Source organism: Recurvomyces mirabilis (assembly GCF_035927965.1).
Source record: "Recurvomyces mirabilis strain CCFEE 5264 chromosome Unknown scaffold_7, whole genome shotgun sequence".
Lineage (NCBI taxonomy): Eukaryota > Fungi > Ascomycota > Dothideomycetes > Mycosphaerellales > Teratosphaeriaceae > Recurvomyces > Recurvomyces mirabilis.
This window is the reverse complement of record NW_027041941.1, coordinates 464,549-481,324: the sequence shown is the minus strand read 5'-3', so window position 1 is coordinate 481,324 and position 16,776 is coordinate 464,549. Positions and strand designations below refer to the sequence as shown.

Sequence of the window (16,776 nt, the reverse complement as noted above, 5' to 3'; positions counted from 1 at the left end):
CTGCAGGCTGATGTACATGTGTACAGCTCATCGACATAGTCCTAGGGGTTCACTTGTCCAATTGGCACGAGCATGGCGACTAAAGCTTCCAATACCACTGCGACAGCGCTTAGTTGCAAGAAACGACAAGGGCATGATACGAGTGGGCAGGCGGCGGGAGCGAACGCGAGTTCGAATGGCTCTGTCGAGTCGGGCATACTGCGGTCATGTGGGCTCTCCCGCTGAGATGGGGATAAGCTGGCACCCCAACTCGAGAGCTGTTATTTCCTAAGCCACCAGCGAGAAACATGGCCAGGATGAATATCTGCCGCGATTCTAGATACATACTCGCTATCGCGGACCACAACAAAAGCTCTGCCGGGTGCATCGCAGAGTGCCGCACCATCGTGTACGTACCGATACAGCAGCGTTGTAGCGCAACTCCTGCGGTCATCAGTCTCACCAGCATGGACAACGAAGCGATAATGTCCGAGGCATCTTTCCAAGCCAAGCCCTTGGTCCCGTACGGAGGCGTACTTGAGCCTGCTCTGGGCGTCAGGCTTCTGCAGACTAAGACATATACTCTGAAACTATGGACTCAGGATAGTCCTGGCACTAGGCTACTCACGCTCGTTGCCTAACCTTCATGCTTATAATTACAGTTCGAGATCCACCAGCATGTCACCAGAAGTGTAGATGTGCGGAGTTACGGTAATGGCTCAGCACCATCGCCTATGTCGACCCGCCCACGAACAGGCTTGCGGACTCGGTATCGCTCGAGATGCCTGTCGACGTACTGCGACACCACCTGCATTATGCCACGAGTCAGCAGCAACATGCTGTTTGGCGATGTTGAACTGCAGTCATCGTGCAGACCTGCCAGGATTCGAGACCTGAATCGGTACACTATCCAACTCTACTGGTCATCGCGTGCAGCTGCTCGCGTGGCATGCACGTTGGAACAGAAAGTCTAGACCCAAATCCATTGTCTCCAGCGAATCACCCACCGATAACAGCGCCGCCGAAACCTCGGGACAAGCATTGAGTCTGGGGAAAAGCCTGTGCTTTCGTGGAGAAATAAAGCATCCCGCAACAGTGGCCGTCTCACCACGGCTGATCTAGCTTATCCCATCGAGGCACTACCCCAAAGCGTACCATTCCGAGAGGTGGCGTGCGGAGTGTTCGACGTGGCTAGAAGTTTAGCAAGGTTCATGGTGTACGGATGTGCTTGGTATCCTTGGTGGTCCAGCTTGGCCTCGCCCACATCCGAAGCAGAGGCCGCAGCCATCCGCAAGCCATGAAATGCAGATAGAGCTGGTATACAAGGAGGGCTCGACGCCCGCGTCAAGGAAGTCTCGCTGTTTCCAGATCACTTTCATCTCCTTGAGATCTTCTCCTGCCTTCCTACTCACGTCCAGGGAGCTTTCACCCACAATGGCCACCAACATGGACCAAGAGAAGGGTGGTGTCGCCTACCTCGAGCGAACCGTCTCCGACCAATCCGTTTCCTCTTCCATCGAGAACGATGCTCGTATCGACGCCCTCACACCAGAAGAACAGAAGAAAGTGATCCGACGAATCGACTACCGTCTGGTCCTCACTCTCGGCTTCATGTATATGGTCTCGCTCATGGACCGCACCAACCTTGGCATCGCTGCCGTGGCTGGTATGTCTGTCGACCTCAAGCTCACCGTCGGTGCTCGCTACTCGATCATCACCTGTATCTTCTTCATCTCATACGTCCTGCTCCAACCACCCGCCACTGTCATCCTCCGCAAGGTCGGCCCAAGGATTTTTCTGCCCACGATCACTATCCTCTGGGGTGCAACCATGATCTGCTTCGGCTTCGTGAAGGTGTGGACACAGATGCTACCTCTTCGAATTGTTCTTGGAATCTTCGAAGCGGGTTTCTTCCCTGGTTGTGCCTAGTAAGTGCAACAAGCTGAACGCACGCCTACCACATGTCCTTGCTAACCTTTGTTGTAGCCTCCTCTCTTGCTGGTACCCACGCTACGATCTCCAGAAGCGCAATGCCGTGTTTTACCTCATCGGCAGCATGAGTTCCGCCTTCTCCGGTATCCTCGCCTACGGCTTCTCCCAGCTTGCAGGCCACGGCCACCTCGGTAAAGACTACGGTCAACACTACGGTCCCACTGCAAAGGCCCCTCACGCTCCGTCAGGCATCAAGCCAGGTATCGCCGGATGGCGATGGATCTTCATACTTCAGGGTCTCCTCACCGTGGTAGTCGGCCTCATCGGTGCCGTTACCATCTGCGATTTCCCCGAGCAGGCTGCCAAGAAGAGCAAGTCCTTCGCACTCTCGTTCTTGAGCCAGAAGGAGGCGGACTTCATCGTTGCCAGGATCGAGAAGGATCGTCATGATGCCATCCCCGAGCCATTCAGACTCGGCAACTATCTCAAGCAGGCCTGCGACTCCAAGATCTGGGGCTTTGCTTGGTTGTTCGGCTTGACCACTACTTCGTAAGTTGACTTTCTACTCGCAGCTCTCGTACGAGCCATGACTAACACTATCACAGCACCTACGCCATCGCCTACTTCCTCCCTATCATTCTCCAGGTCGGCATGGGCTTCAGTGTCCGCGACGCACAATGCCTCATCGCTCCACCCTACGTCTGCGCCGCAATCTGGATGTACGGCTGTGCTTGGTACGGTGACAAGAACCATATCCGCGGACCTCTCATCATGTAAGTGTACACGTCTCCAAGACATCCATGAACACGCTTCTAACACCCTCTCCAGTGTCAACGCTTTCATGGGTATCATCGGCCTTGCCCTCCTCGGCTTCACCGAGAACGTCGGCGTCCGCTACTTCGGCGTCTTCCTCGCCACCACCTCCGCCAACGCCAACGTGCCCTGCATCCTCACCTTCCAAGCCAACAACATCCGCGGACAGTGGAAGCGCGCCCTCGCCTCTGCCACCCTGGTCGGCGCAGGTGGCATCGGCGGTATCGTCGGCAGCACGGTGTTCCGCGAGCAGGACAAGCCGGGCTATAAGCCAGGCATGTACACGACCATCTTGGCTAACAGCTTGATCGTCGTCATTACTTGCTTGTTGATGCTCAAGTTCCACCGCGCGAACAAGCGCGCTGCTTCTGGTGGTAAGGTTATCGAGGGTTTGGCTGGCTTTAGATATACACTCTAAGTAGTATCATTGGACTAGTCATCGTATATAATGTTGTTACGTTGAACGACATATCCTCTTCGCCTCGGTCTGATCTCACCATAGTCATTGTCGCCGCGAGCGACTGCGACGTGTCGCTGCTGCAATTCTGTACCACTCCATGCTACATTCCACAGTTTCGAACGAGCGCCTTCTACTTTACATACGGACGAGGCTTCTCTTCTATACCTGCTTTAAATAAACCGCCAATCGACTTTCCAGAACCCATCAACACGTGCTTGGCCTCATGTTGAACCCACGTTCGAAAGCACAAAGCTCCCACCTACCAATAGCCACCACAGAAATACCAAAACCAAAAAATGCCCTCCCTCACCACCCTAACAACCTCCCTCCTAAACACCCTAAACATCACCTCCATATGCTCTTCCCCCAACTACCACCACCAACACAACTCCCCCCTCTTCCGCATCCCCCCCGAACTCCGCGAACAAATCTACGCCCTCCTCCCATCCCCACCTCTCCCTCACCACCACAACCCCCAGGCACCTGGATCTGCGCCTCTGGTTTGAAGCCAGCGGTTTCATAACGGCGTGTAAACGGCTTCGAGACGAGTTTAGGCCGGTGGCGGTGGTGAGGAGAGGTGCGCTGGCGCATGTGGGGTTTGTGGCGGGGACGACGAGGATTTTTCCTTTTCGGAAGGGGGAGTGGGGGTGGTGGGTTTGGTGGTGCGCAAGGTGGGAAGGGGGGCAGGGGTGGGCAAGGCGGGGAGGGGGGGAGTGGGAAAAGAAGGAGGTGGGAGGGGAGAACGTGTGAGGGGTGTGGGGGCGAAATGTATGGGGTGAAAATTGCGATGGGGAAGGCGGTGGGAGGGAAAGGGAAGCATGGTGCGGGTGTGGTGGGGATTCTGAGGTGTGCTCGTTGCTTGCCTCCTCCTCCTCCTCCTCCATCTGCTTCGCAACGAGCACCGGGCCAAAGTGAGATAGTGGAAGGATGTAAAGGAAACTGTGCAGACAGTAAGACCTGGGTGGTACTCGGTCTGTGGGAAATCCGGCGTATTCACACATGATCGTGGAAAATAATTCCCAGTCTTGATCTGTCGATGAGAGCAGAGTCGGCGCTCCGGAAGTGACGGATTCACAGAGACGGACTGGGAACGGCCGCGCGGTGTTCGGTCACACAGGGATTGGAAATAGTATTGGTTGGCGAGTAGCGTACTGTCCACGAATCCTCGATCCCGGATTGTGTCAAGCTGTACACGATATATGCGGATCCATCGATTGGCACCGTTCATTACTTACGTGACCATGACCTGCGATCAGATCTGTCGCTGAAGTGAGTCTTTCGAGAAGGATTCCCGCTAGCTTTCATCCCGCCCTCCTCTTCTTCTTCCCACCAGAGCCAGCCGGACTCCCATTAGCAGCCCCATTCGCAACCCCAGCCTCCCGACTCCTCGGGCTACCGCCCCCTACCAGCCGTCCAGCCGGAGCAGCATCGAAATCAGAAGGTCGTCCAGAAGCTTCAGATCCAGCTCCATCCCCCGCAACCCCAGCACTCATCCTCTCCTTCCCCTTTCGTGACGCAACCAGCGCCGCCTGTTTGGCAGGATGAGGCGAGTGATCGACCCGCCAATGGACGAAAGAAGCCTCGTCTTCGTCCGTGAAGCCGGCAATGATGTTTTGGAAGTGCAGGCGGGTTTGGGTGAGGGACTGAGAAACCATCATGGATTAGTAGGGGAGAAGGCAAGAAGCAAGATAGGTACCTAGACAAGTTAGGTGGTGATTGATTGGGGAACTCACTTCGCATCGAGCAAACGACCACCAGGAAAGCATCTCGTAACTCTGCAGGATCTCCGCCGCCTCGTTGCGTCGGGCGAGGGAATGGTAGGATTCGGGACTGCGGCTTTTGTTCTTTGCCCTAGTAGTATTCGCCGCCGTCGCCATCGTTGGAGCAGAAGCCGCAGTCGTAGGGCCCCTGCCACCCATCCTCGAGCTGGAACCAGAAATCAGGTTCGAGGACCCCCCTGCTAGAGGCATAGTCCGTGACATGATGATTGGATTGTTCGTGGCGCGAGGCAAGGATAGCAGGGAAGATGAAGCTTGTCCGGGGCAGTTATAGGGAGTGTGATAAGGAGCAGGATTTACTCTTACTGATGACGATGATGAAGTGGAGATGGTGGAATTTTCATAGGCATGACGGTTTCGCTTGGCTGGTCGTTCCGGGGACGTGGCCATGGGGGGTTTTGTCATGTCATATGAGTATCGTCTATCATTTGAGTATTATCTGTCATCTGTCATCTGGCATCCGGGAGCCGAGCGTGTCTTTCGCTGGGGGTGCCAAGGTCGGTACGGGTTACGATGGTGTCCTGTCCTGTCGGGTCGGGTGTGGTTGGATCGGGTCAGGTCAGGTCAGGTCAGGTCAGGTCAGTTTATCGTGCGCATTGCACTGCAGGACATGGCTGTGGCTCGCACGGGGGACGGTCGTGTTTGGTAGGTAGCGTACAACGGTCCCAGTAGACAGACAGACAGACAGTGGTTCGGGCGCCGCTATCGTGGTTGGATTATTCGCCCGCGCCTGCTTAGATTCGGTTGCAAGCGTACATATATCGGGCCGTCAGGTTCGGTTGCGAGCGTACATATGTCGGGACCTCGCTTGCCTGCTTCAAGATTAAGCCAGAGCCGTGGTTTGCCCGGATGGACGACTTGCGGTGTTCCAGCCTCGTCACAGTGGAGGGCAGTGCGTGATGGCGTTTGGTCTCGCTTCAGTGCATGAGCTAAGGTGGATTGATTGATCTAAGGTGCCGGCCTCGTGGTAGCGATATTCGTTGCCGGGTTGCCGAGGAGGTTGGCAGTTGGCAGGTGGCAGTTGACAGGCGGAGTCTGCGATAGCCTGTCTTCATGCACAGGCTAGGGTTCGGTACCAGGTATTGTCGATGTACTGTATGGCACAAGATAGCTAGCTCCTATTGGGGGCAAGAGGATGCTCGTTCGGGTGGCACGGTTGGACGTTTTGGATATGGGTGCGCTGTCAGATGCTTCGCGGAGGTCGGGAGACTACTGCCATCTGCAGCCTTCGATCTCTGGTCTGCTTGTTTTGTCGCAAAGGATGATGTTCATGTTCATGGTGTGCCGTCTTTCGTGCAGTACCGAGAGCTGTGCGGGCGTTGCGGAGATTCTTGAGTGACGAACTGGAAGCGCTGGCTCACAACGGTTCTGCAGGCGTCACAGCGGGATGTGAGGCAGGGATCACATGTACGGGGGATTAATGTACGCGTCTGTGGTAGAATGTCGTCTGTATGGTACTATTACTCTACGTCCACTGTACAGGATATCATCATCGCGGCAAGAGCGGCGTGACCAGATGATTGAACGACAACGACGACGCATCGACTCCACCAACCACCATACCACCCTGGACTGGAACACGTGAAAGCTGCCGGCCAGCTCTCCACTACTACTACCCTCCCCCCCCCCGAACAATGGCCCACCACTGGAACCCCTGCACCTACCTCCCCCGCCGCCTCCAGATCGTCGCCTCCCTCACCACTTTCCTCCTCATCTGCCTCCTATTCTTCGGCACCTCCCCCGCCGACGACCCCACCACCTACGTGAACCATGTCCCCTTCGGGCCCGAACTCCGCGCTGGTGCCCACCAAGTCGTCGACAAACTCCCCTCCATCCCCAAAGTCCCGTACATGGCACCCCCGCAATGGCTGAACCCCTTTGGCGACCAAGCCCACACACCACCCCCGGAACAGACCAATAGTTCCAGCGGGGAGGCGAGATGGTATGCGGATTTTAAATGGAGGAATCCCTTTTCCAGCTCGACAACTCTGGATGAGGAACGGGCTGTGCTGCCGCCTTTGGCTGAAAGGCCGCGGGTGTACACTTATTTTGACTCGGTGGGGAGGAGGAAAGACGAGAAGAGTAAGGAGGCGGAGCAGGAGTTATTGCAGGTTTGGAGACGGGCGTGGTGGGCTCAAGGGTTCAAGCCCGTGGTGCTGGGGAAGGCGGAGGCGATGAATAACCCGCTGTACAGAGCTGTACAAGGACTGGAATTGGAGGAGGAAATGGAGACAGAGATGATGCGGTGGCTGGCTTGGGGGAATATGGGGACGGGGATCTTGGCGAACTGGCTGGCAGTGCCTATGGCTGCATACGACGATACTATGCTCAGCTTCCTACGGCGAGGCGAATATCCCCTCCTCACTCGCTACGAAGGGCTTGGCACAGGACTATTCGTCGGCAACAAAATCTCCATTGAAAAGACGCTAAAAGAAGCCATCTCCAACCCCCAAATCAACACCACAAGATCCCTCATCGAAACCGCCTCCCTCGACACCTTCCTGATCGAAGACAAACACGCCGCAATAGCCTTCTACAGCACCTCGACCCTGAAAGAAAAATACCCTCTCCTGAAAACCAAACTCGAGCAAACCACCACAATCCCGGACGCCTTAACCCTCCTCCCCCGCCTCATAAACGCCCACCTCCACTCGACCTGGCAAAACACCTTCTCCTCCGGAATCTCAGTACTAAAACCCGCCCCCGAACACACCACCACCCTCCTCCTCCCAGCCGTTGAGCTCGCGCGAAACCTAAGCCAATGCGCCGACTCCCCCATCCCGGCCTCCTGCCCCCCTAACCGCCCGAAATGCAAACCCTGCGTCTCCTCCTCCCACCTACCAATAACGGTCCAGACCGTCTTCAGAAATACAACCACCCTCTTCACCATCGGCACAGTACCCCACCCTTATACCCTGCTCTCCCTGCTCCACTCCCGCGACGATTTAAACGTGAAATTCATCCGGCGAGAAACAGACCGCGACCTCTGGACCCTCGCGGCGACAAAAGAACTCATCGGCAACGGCCAAAGTTCCTTCTTCCGGCTCCCCGCGCTGAAAGACGCCGTGGCGTCTGAATTTGGCCGGGCGCGGAGTCTCTGGTTCACGGCGGAGAGACCACCGAGGAGCGAGAGTGAGAAGGATTTGGAGGAACTGGATTGGTGGTTTGGATTTGAGATTCCCCGGCATCCGCTCGATGATGGGAAGAGCGTTACGCCTGTCCCGGGACCCGAACGCCGACCCCCACCACCGAAAGATGAATTCGGGGATAGTCCCCCGCCCTCCGACGCCGATTTGGTGAAGGAAAAAGCATTGTTTGAGAAGAGTTTGATGTTTATGCAGCGCGCTGGACGTGGCGGAGTGGGAGGGGCTAAGGGAGGCAAGAAAAATACTGGAGGGGAGAAGGACTTGGTGCGGACGCGAGATATGGTCGAGGCGTGGAATCTGGCCGACACGGAGATTTGGAAGTTTGTGCGGGCGTGGAATGCGAGGGGTCGGGTGGAGAGGAGGGGGTGGGAGGAGGAGGAGGAGGGGTTTGGGGGCAGTAGGGGGAGGTGGGGGAGGTGGGTTGATAAGTTGGTTTAGTCGAGTCGGCAGTAGATTCGAGGAGCCGAAGGTTCTGAATGGGGCCGCTTTATGGCCGATGGTTTTGAGTATGTAGAGCGAAGGGAAAGGGAGTTTGAAGCGTTGGTGTTCAGGGCGTTTTTGGCTTTTCTTTTCCTTGGGGAGAGCTTGGGCCTGTAATACGCAGGGTTGCCAGTCAGATAAAGTTGTATGGAGCGTGGGGAGGATAGGAAGAGTATAGGAGGCGTAGGCACGGGCTGGAGGGGTCCGGTCGTTTGTACTTGTACGTCGTAGATATATGTATTGGTACCTACATAAGTTGTACTATGGCTGTGTCCTCGGACGACTTGCGCAGTGTCCAGGTCCAGAAATTGTGGGAAGATCTCCCGCTGCCTGATGGGATCGCGACTAGCTTTCTTACCGTGGAAACGCTGGGTGGGGCTTCATCGTGTGACGGCCATACATGTGATGCTGAAACTATGTTCATGATTGATATGATCTCAGTACTACCCGCAGAAGTCCTCTCACGGACCTGACCAAGCCGCACGGCTCCACACCCCACTATAACACCCTCCATCACCAAACCCCCGGAATCATCGAAAACCTCTTCCTCTCATACGTCCCTCCCAGTTCCTTCCTATACCGGCTCTCCTTCTTCCTCGCCCACACAGCCATCTGCGCCGTGGCCACTGCAACAAAAATCCCCGTACTCCAGGACCGACTAATGACCAGAATCCCCGCCCACGCAAGCGTCTCGAAAAGGTAATTAGGACAAGTCACCCAATCGAAGCCTAAACCCTTAGGAACCCCACGTTCCGCACCACCTGGCGAGCGAAGGGAGCGGAGAACGAGGTGTGTGTTTAGATTTCCTAGTTCGCCGAGGACGTAGAGGGCCAGACCGATGTAGGTGAGGAGGGGGTTTGTGTTTGTGGCGGCTGTGGCGGAGATGGGGGAGTAGACGACCGCGGCTATGAGGACGCCGGCGAGGATCCAATAGTGGAAGCTATTTTTGAAGATGTTTTGGACGGGCATGGTGGCGTTGCTGAAGCGGTGGACGAAGAGGGTTTCCAGCTCGCGTTTGAGGAAGTGGAGGGTTATGGTCCAGCAGGTCAGGAGTTGGAGGGTTGAAGGTGGTGGGTATGCTGTGAGGAGATTTGGATTGCGGTAGATGTAGGGTCTGAGGAGGAGGAGGACGGGGTGGATCAGGAGGGGGCCGAGGTATTCGATTATGAAGACTGTGCGCCAGGCGATTTGGGGGCCTGGGGTTCGTCTTAGCTGTTGTCGCGGACAGGACGGGGGGGGAGGGGAGTAACATGGTATAGAGCTTACCAAGATCTTTCACCTGTATCACACTCCCGTTCTCCAACCCTACACTACTAACACTCGTCTTCTTATCATTGGCAATCGGCTTGCCATCGTTCTTGTTCGTGATCCGTAGCCGATGGACGGAAAAGTTGGCATCTCTCGCTATGCGGTCGTAGAGGTCGCTGGCGCTGCCTTGGAGGTAAATGCTCGTCTCCTTCGGGAGCTTGGGGATGCGTTTGCCTGAATTTTTTGGGGGGTTGACCGGTCAGATGTTGCTGGGGTGTAGGTTGGTTATTGTGGTGGTGGTGTGCAAGGAGCTTACCTCTGGGCTCTACAGTGAGTGCTATTGGTTTGGAGGCCATGATGCGGCGGTGGTATGTCCGGTGGAGTGGCAGTGGGCGGCCTCAAGGACGGGTCGAGGGTATGTCGTTCACAACCAATGATGGGGCCAAGTCGTCGTCGTCTCAGATTTGCATGTGAAGAGCTGGCCTTGGGGGCTGAGATTGTGGTACAGCCAATGCTAGTTTCTGTCGTTTGGTCCTCGAGATCCGAGATGTGAGATGACGTGCTGCAGCGTGGCTGAAGCGTTCATGTGCCGTCTGTTATTATGCGGCCTCGAGGTCGATATCGATATCGATATGTTAGTTATTTGACAGCTCGGACACATTCTTATTTCAAATTATCGCCTCGGCATCCCAATTCGTCATCCGAAGCTACTGCAGGGGTGGGGTCATCAACACGATGAACGAACGACTACTGTATCGACAGGCACCGTCGAACTATTGGGGGCGGAGTGGTCTGCATAATAATAATAATAATGGGAACGTATACTCACCACAGAAGGACTCATGCTGCTGTCTTCTCTGTCTACGCGAGCTCACTTCTTATTAACGAGGCTGCCTCACGTCCACATCATCCTTCTCCCAAGCGGTCTGGCCATACACACCTGCATCTGCATCCCACTAGCGAATCTCTACTCAGCAACGCCACCATCATCCCACGCCTCCCCATCGCACCCAACCAATGCCCTTCCAGTGCCGTCCCCTGCGTGCCCTCAAGCTGTGCATAACATACCATGCATAAATGCTGCATCACCACGCCATGAAACCGCAGTCTAATCATTTGTCTTACAGCTCGCAAAGGCAAAAGGCAAGGCACGGCACGCACGGGCGACCTAAAAGCTGTGTTGCTCGGCCGGGACACTAGAGTGCTGTCAGCCGCAGCTGTTAGAACTAGCCCATGGCGTTCGCGAACTATCCTGCATCAGGTCTTGTTCCTCGCCTTCATGCGTGTGCCGACTGTGCCTCGTTCGCCTACGATTGGTTCGACATGGTTTCTTGTCGCCAGTAGGTCAGTCAGGCTGCGCAAAGAGAGAGAGCGCGAGAGAGTGTGTATATCTATGCTTGGCTTCTCGTCCGTCCGTCCTTTGACTTGATTATTCTTTGATTGCTGCTACGAGCATTGCTGTTGTATTGTTTACTGCTATCTGGACATACTTGTTAGCTTTGGGTATATGCTTGGATTTAGCAGTGGAAGGATAGAGACACAATGTGAGTTTGTTTATCCTCCTGCTACGAGATGAACCTGCACAAGAGCGTGCCTTCCTTTCCTGGACTGTGCCTTCTGCCAACGCCCGTCCGAGTCGGACCGTGCGGACGGCAATTGCATCTCTCCACGTGGCGAGAGGAACGCATACCATACAAGACCTCCAGATAGATCATCAATATGGGCTACAGAAGATCCGGACCAGACATCAACCACCAGGATCAAGGAAAAGCCGTCCATCATGGAAAACATCACTATCCAATCTTTCGCTTCCTGTGCAAACTCCAAAGCACAGCTCGTCCGAATCTACATTCCATCCGTACGATCCTATGACCACATGTGGCGACCCCGACGACAATGGCAGCGTAGGCGAGTCCCGAAGGACAAAGAAGAGTCGTGAAAGCCACGCAAGACCACAAGGACCATCCGGTCGGGATGACTACAGCATCAGTACCACAAGCATCTACCAGCGTATAACGATACGTTTGAGCCGCATAAGGATACATTTCTGGCATTATGCGTATACAGTGGTAGTGTTGATCTTGTTCATACTACTGGCTAACACTCCTAGCATAGACTAAGTATGGATACCTTACTGCCTCACAGGCACAGCGCCAATGGCACAACCGACGGAGAAACTCATGCATCAGCCACCCCGGACCCAAAACCAGCGAGCGACTTCGACAAGATCAAGAAGAAGTTCTTAGGCTCCATCACACAGCTTCAGGGCTTGCTCAAAGCGATCCACGATCCTCTGCCAGATACCGGGGACGGCTCACCACTACCTCAGGCCACTAAAGATAGCGCTGCAGATATCCTGGCCGACGTACTCGGCGATGTCGCCACCTTGGGACCAGAACGACTAGTCCAACTGGCCGAAGTCGCGCATACCACCAGCACTGGCGGCGAGCTCGACGACCGGAAATATCTCATGGAGGCTCTCGTGCAAGCTGCAGCTAAGCTTCCTGCCGACCCGGTGCAGAAGAAGTTGACAGACGGCTTTTTGACACAGTTGTGGAACGATCTGCAACATCCTCCCCAAACTCTGTTGTCGGACGACTATCAGTACCGCCAACCAGACGGCAGCAAGAACAACTACCAGAATCCTCAGATTGGTGCTGCGGGTATGCCATATGCGAGGACCGTTGCGCCGAGGACGAAGATGCCGGGCTGTATGCCCGACCCTGGGATCCTATTCGACAGCTTGATGGCTCGGAAGAACCCAGAGGGTACCACACACCCGAACAAGATCTCCAGTATGCTGTTCTACCTCGCCTCGATCATCATCCACGATATCTTCAAGACGGATCACAGCAACTTTAATCTGTCTGCTACCTCCTCTTACCTTGATCTGGCGCCGCTCTATGGCAGCACGTGGGAGGAGCAAAAGCGCATGCGGACTTTCGAGGATGGCAAGATCAAGCCTGATTGCTTTTCTGAACCGCGACTTCTTACTTTCCCGCCTGGAGTTGGTGCGTTGCTGATCATGTTCAATCGATACCATAACTATGTCGTCGAACAACTGGCCGCTATCAACGAGGGTGGACGATTCTCTGAGAATCCTCGACAAGTCAATGTGGATCGGTATGGTGAGAAGATCAACAAGCGAGACGATGATCTGTTCCAGACCGGTCGTCTTATTGTCTGTGGTCTCTATGTCAATATCATCCTCATCGACTACGTCCGCACGATCTTGAACCTCAACCGCACGGACGATAATTGGCAGCTCGACCCACGGATCAACATCCGCAATGGTCCGCCACAAGGCACTGGCAACCAAGTCAGCGCCGAGTTCAACCTAGTCTACCGCTGGCACTCTGCGGTGTCTAAGCGGGACGACGACTGGAGCCAGCAGCTGTTCAAGGAGATTTCGCCAGACATGACGGCCGCCGAAGCCGCAGAGCCGGAGAACTTGCAAAAGTTTCTAATGGTGCTGGCTGCGAAGGAGAAGGAGTTCACGGCGCAGGATCCACCTGATCGTCAGTTCCCGGCTTTGGCGCATGAGAAGCTTGAGCGAATTAAGGACGGCCCATATGAGGGTAATTTTCAGGATAACGACATCGCCAACATTCTGATTGCGGGTATTGATGATTGTGCGAATGCGTATGGTCCTCAGCAAGTGCCTACAGTCATGAAAGCCATTGAGATCCTGGGTATTCAGCAAGCTCGAACCTGGAAAGTGGCAACCCTGAACGAGATGCGCGAGCACTTCGGTCTCAAGCGCCACCAAAAGTTCTCAGACATTACCAAAGACGAAGATGTCGCTGCCAAGCTCAAACACCTCTACGATACCCCCGACAACGTAGAACTCTATCCCGGCCTAGTAGTAGAAGATGCCAAACGCCCCAAACTCCCCGGCTCCGGTCTCTGCCCAGGCTTCACAGTCTCCCGTGGCGTGCTCTCCGACGCCGTCGCCCTAGTCCGCGGCGACAGGTTCTACACGACAAATTATACCCCCGCCTCCCTCACCAACTGGGGCTTCGCCGAAGCCTCCTCGGACCTAACAATAGACAACGGCTGCGTCTTCTACAAGCTCTTCCTCCGCGGCTTACCGAACAACTTCGACCCCCAAAGCATCTACGCCCACTACCCCCTCACCGTCCCCCACGGCGAACACGGCATGGCCGACGTGCTCGAACACCTTGGAAAGGCAGACAAGTACACCGACCTCGTTACCTCCCCGAAACCCATACCCCAACCCACCATCATCTGGTCCCACGACGCCTGCGTGAAGATAATGCAAGACAGCGCCAACTTCAAAGTCACCTGGGGCAAGGCCATCGAATTCCTCATGGGCCCCGCGGCAAAGAACTTCATGCTTTCCGGCGACGGCCCCGCGAACGAAAAGAGCAGGTTGTTCATGGAGGACGCCATGTACCTCGGGGGCTCCTCCCGCGCCATCCCAAAAGGCCAGGAGAAATGGCTACAAGCAACCAAGACTTTCTACGAGAAAATCACGACGCAGCTACTTCAGCAGAAATCCTACGAACTGGGGACGGGGAAGAGATATGTGGATCTCATCCGCGACGTAGGCAACATGACCCACGTGCACTTCGCCGCCGAACTCTTCGGCATCCCACTCAAGACCGCTGCCTTCCCGCACGGCATCCTGACTGAACAGCAAATGTACCTCGTCTTCGGCGCCGTCTTCATCTGCATCTTCTTCGACCTCGACCCGACCAAATCCTTCAAACTCCGGCAACAAGCCCGCGACGCCGCGCAACAGGTCGGGGAGATAGTCAAAGCCATCGTGATATACGTGAAAGAAGGCAAAGACCTCGCCGTCTGGCTCGGGGAGAAAATCGACCCCATTGCTCCTGAGTTAAGGGAGTATGGTTTACATATGATTCAGAAGCTGGTGGAGAAGAATGACGATGTTGATGACTTGGTCTGGGGGAATATCATGGGGACCGTAGGCGGTATGGTGGTGAATCAAGGCCAAGTCTTCTCCCAAGTAATGGACTGGTTCCTGTCCGGTGACGGGAGGGAACACTGGCCTGCTGTCCAGAAGCTGGCGCGCGAAGACACGGATGAGTCGTTCGACACCCTGATGCACTATTTCATGGAAGCCTCGCGCTTGAACGGCGAATCCGGGGTATTCCGGTACGTAGACCTGAGCGCCAGCGGAAAAGAATCGATCGAAGTCACCGACACTCCAACCCTACCGGACGGCACAACAAACCCCCTCGGAACCCAAACCCACACCCTCAAATCCGGCCAAGTGGTCATGCTAAACCTGCGCTCCGCCTCGCACGACCCGAACGGGTTCCAAGACCCGGAGAAATTCGACCCCTCCCGCGATCTAAACTCATACATCCACCTCGGCCACGGCCCACATCAATGTATCGGCCTCCCCATGACGCGGGTGGGTCTGACCACTATGCTCAAAGTCGTCGCGAAGCTCGAGGGTCTGCAGCCGGCTCCCGTGGCGGTGGGGGGGAAGACGGTGAGGAGTAGTGTGAAGAAAGTGGTCAAGGAGTTTGTGCCGGGGGATTCGGCGACGTTGCCCGAGAATTGGCATTTCCATTTGTTTTTGATGGAGGATTGGGATATGTATTTTCCTTTTCCCACGAGTAAGTCGATCTTCCTTATTCCCCGATGTCTGGTGAGGATGAGACGGTTTTGCTGACTTTCCGTGTAGCGCTCAAGTGCGAGTGGACGCCGTAATGGGCAGCTGATGCGATGGGAGCTGCTAAGAAGGACGACACAGACCGTTTGTTGGCGCAGTTGTGTTGGGCTTTAGCGAGTTTTGGTGTCTGTTGTACCGGCTCTCCGTATATGCACCGTCATCTTCGCCGCTGTCAGTGCTTTCGACTCTCGCCACTCATGCTTGCTCCTGGGAGCGACTCAGCAGCAATCGTGCTTCCGTCCAACATCCTCGCCATAGATGCCCTTATCTGCAGTCCCTCAGCCATCACATACCCGCAAACCTCACTAAAGCCCTCAATCCTCTACCCACTTCTCCAACGCCTGACTAACAACCTCATAAGCCCACGTCAAAGAACCCGTCATATCCCCCCTCGCCCCATCCGGAATAACGTCCAATTGCATACCCGCCACCACTGCTTCATCAACCTCTCCCTCCACATCCCCCCCCTCAAACAAAAATCCATGCTCCCGCGCAAAATTCGGCCAAACAACCTCCTCCACATACCCCGGCGGATCCTCCCAAAACCCCTCTAGCGTAACATACCCGCTTCTATCCCCGCGTCTCCGCCTCGCCGTCTCAAAGTCAGTCCGCAGGAAGATCTTGACGTCGAAGAGACCCCTGATGGCTTTCATAGATTCCGAGTAAAGCAAGAAACCGTCAATAATAACAACGGGAGGGACGTCCTGAAACATCCATCCACTAGCCCTCCAATGCAAGTCCTCCACCACCTTCCCATCAACATCGACTTTACCAACGGAGTTCTTATCCTCCTTACTCACGAGATCAGGTGGCAGCATCCCGTTAGCTTTGATGTACTCCAATGCCTTCTGTAAAGCAGGTAAGTCTAAAGCATCAAGGCAATCCCAGTCCGCGATCTCGGCTCCAGAGCTGGTCTTGGTCATGGGGATCTGGGCGTCGGGTTTGTAAAAGTCGTCTTCGTGCAGGATGGAGGTGTTGGGGAAGATGTCGCGGAGGAGGCGGGAGAGGGTGGTTTTGCCGCTGCTGGAGGGGCCGGAGATGCTTATTAGGAGGGCCTTGGGGCGGGAAGCAGACATTTTTCGGTGCCCGGTCACGAGGACGATGGGTAAGGTTGAGTGAGTGGTCCAGGGTAGATGATGAAGGACCGAAGTGAAATTGGAGGCCGACAAGTCTTGCTTCTAGAGATACTGCTCCGGACCTGTTACTTCATGCCCACGAATCATATCCGGGGTGTTGTTATGTATATATGCTTTGACCATGTGACAGCGCGAT

The 16,776-nt window shown here is 55.3% G+C and overlaps 6 protein-coding genes across 6 annotated transcripts; 3 read left to right on the top strand and 3 right to left on the bottom strand.

The window, feature by feature from the left end:
* Positions 1 to 1,413: 1,413 nt before the first annotated feature.
* On the top strand, positions 1,414 to 3,142 carry LTS14_003387 (uncharacterized protein; the record flags this gene model as incomplete). Its single annotated transcript, XM_064836092.1, has 4 exons — positions 1,414 to 1,907; positions 1,966 to 2,460; positions 2,517 to 2,684; positions 2,740 to 3,142. The coding sequence occupies 4 exons, from the start codon at positions 1,414 to 1,416 to the stop codon at positions 3,140 to 3,142; spliced, it is 1,560 nt and encodes a 519-aa protein (XP_064696301.1).
* A 1,343-nt stretch (positions 3,143 to 4,485) lies between these two features.
* LTS14_003386 (uncharacterized protein) lies at positions 4,486 to 5,061 on the bottom strand (the record flags this gene model as incomplete). The annotated part of the gene is made up of 2 exons (XM_064836091.1): positions 4,486 to 4,827; positions 4,918 to 5,061. The coding sequence occupies 2 exons, from the start codon at positions 5,059 to 5,061 to the stop codon at positions 4,486 to 4,488; spliced, it is 486 nt and encodes a 161-aa protein (XP_064696300.1).
* Positions 5,062 to 6,596: 1,535 nt separating this feature from the next.
* Positions 6,597 to 8,622, top strand: LTS14_003385 (uncharacterized protein; the record flags this gene model as incomplete). The annotated part of the gene is made up of 2 exons (XM_064836090.1): positions 6,597 to 8,524; positions 8,547 to 8,622. The coding sequence occupies 2 exons, from the start codon at positions 6,597 to 6,599 to the stop codon at positions 8,620 to 8,622; spliced, it is 2,004 nt and encodes a 667-aa protein (XP_064696299.1).
* Positions 8,623 to 9,101: 479 nt separating this feature from the next.
* Positions 9,102 to 10,192, bottom strand: TSC13 (3-oxo-5a-steroid 4- dehydrogenase; the record flags this gene model as incomplete). Its single annotated transcript, XM_064836089.1, has 3 exons — positions 9,102 to 9,784; positions 9,855 to 10,070; positions 10,153 to 10,192. 3 exons carry the CDS (start codon positions 10,190 to 10,192, stop codon positions 9,102 to 9,104), a joined length of 939 nt encoding a protein of 312 aa, XP_064696298.1.
* A 1,766-nt stretch (positions 10,193 to 11,958) lies between these two features.
* Positions 11,959 to 15,542, top strand: LTS14_003383 (uncharacterized protein; the record flags this gene model as incomplete). Its single annotated transcript, XM_064836088.1, has 2 exons — positions 11,959 to 15,448; positions 15,517 to 15,542. The coding sequence occupies 2 exons, from the start codon at positions 11,959 to 11,961 to the stop codon at positions 15,540 to 15,542; spliced, it is 3,516 nt and encodes a 1,171-aa protein (XP_064696297.1).
* A 276-nt stretch (positions 15,543 to 15,818) lies between these two features.
* NRK1 (ribosylnicotinamide kinase) lies at positions 15,819 to 16,580 on the bottom strand (the record flags this gene model as incomplete). Its single annotated transcript, XM_064836087.1, has 1 exon — positions 15,819 to 16,580. The coding sequence occupies one exon, from the start codon at positions 16,578 to 16,580 to the stop codon at positions 15,819 to 15,821; it is 762 nt and encodes a 253-aa protein (XP_064696296.1).
* Positions 16,581 to 16,776: the final 196 nt, after the last annotated feature.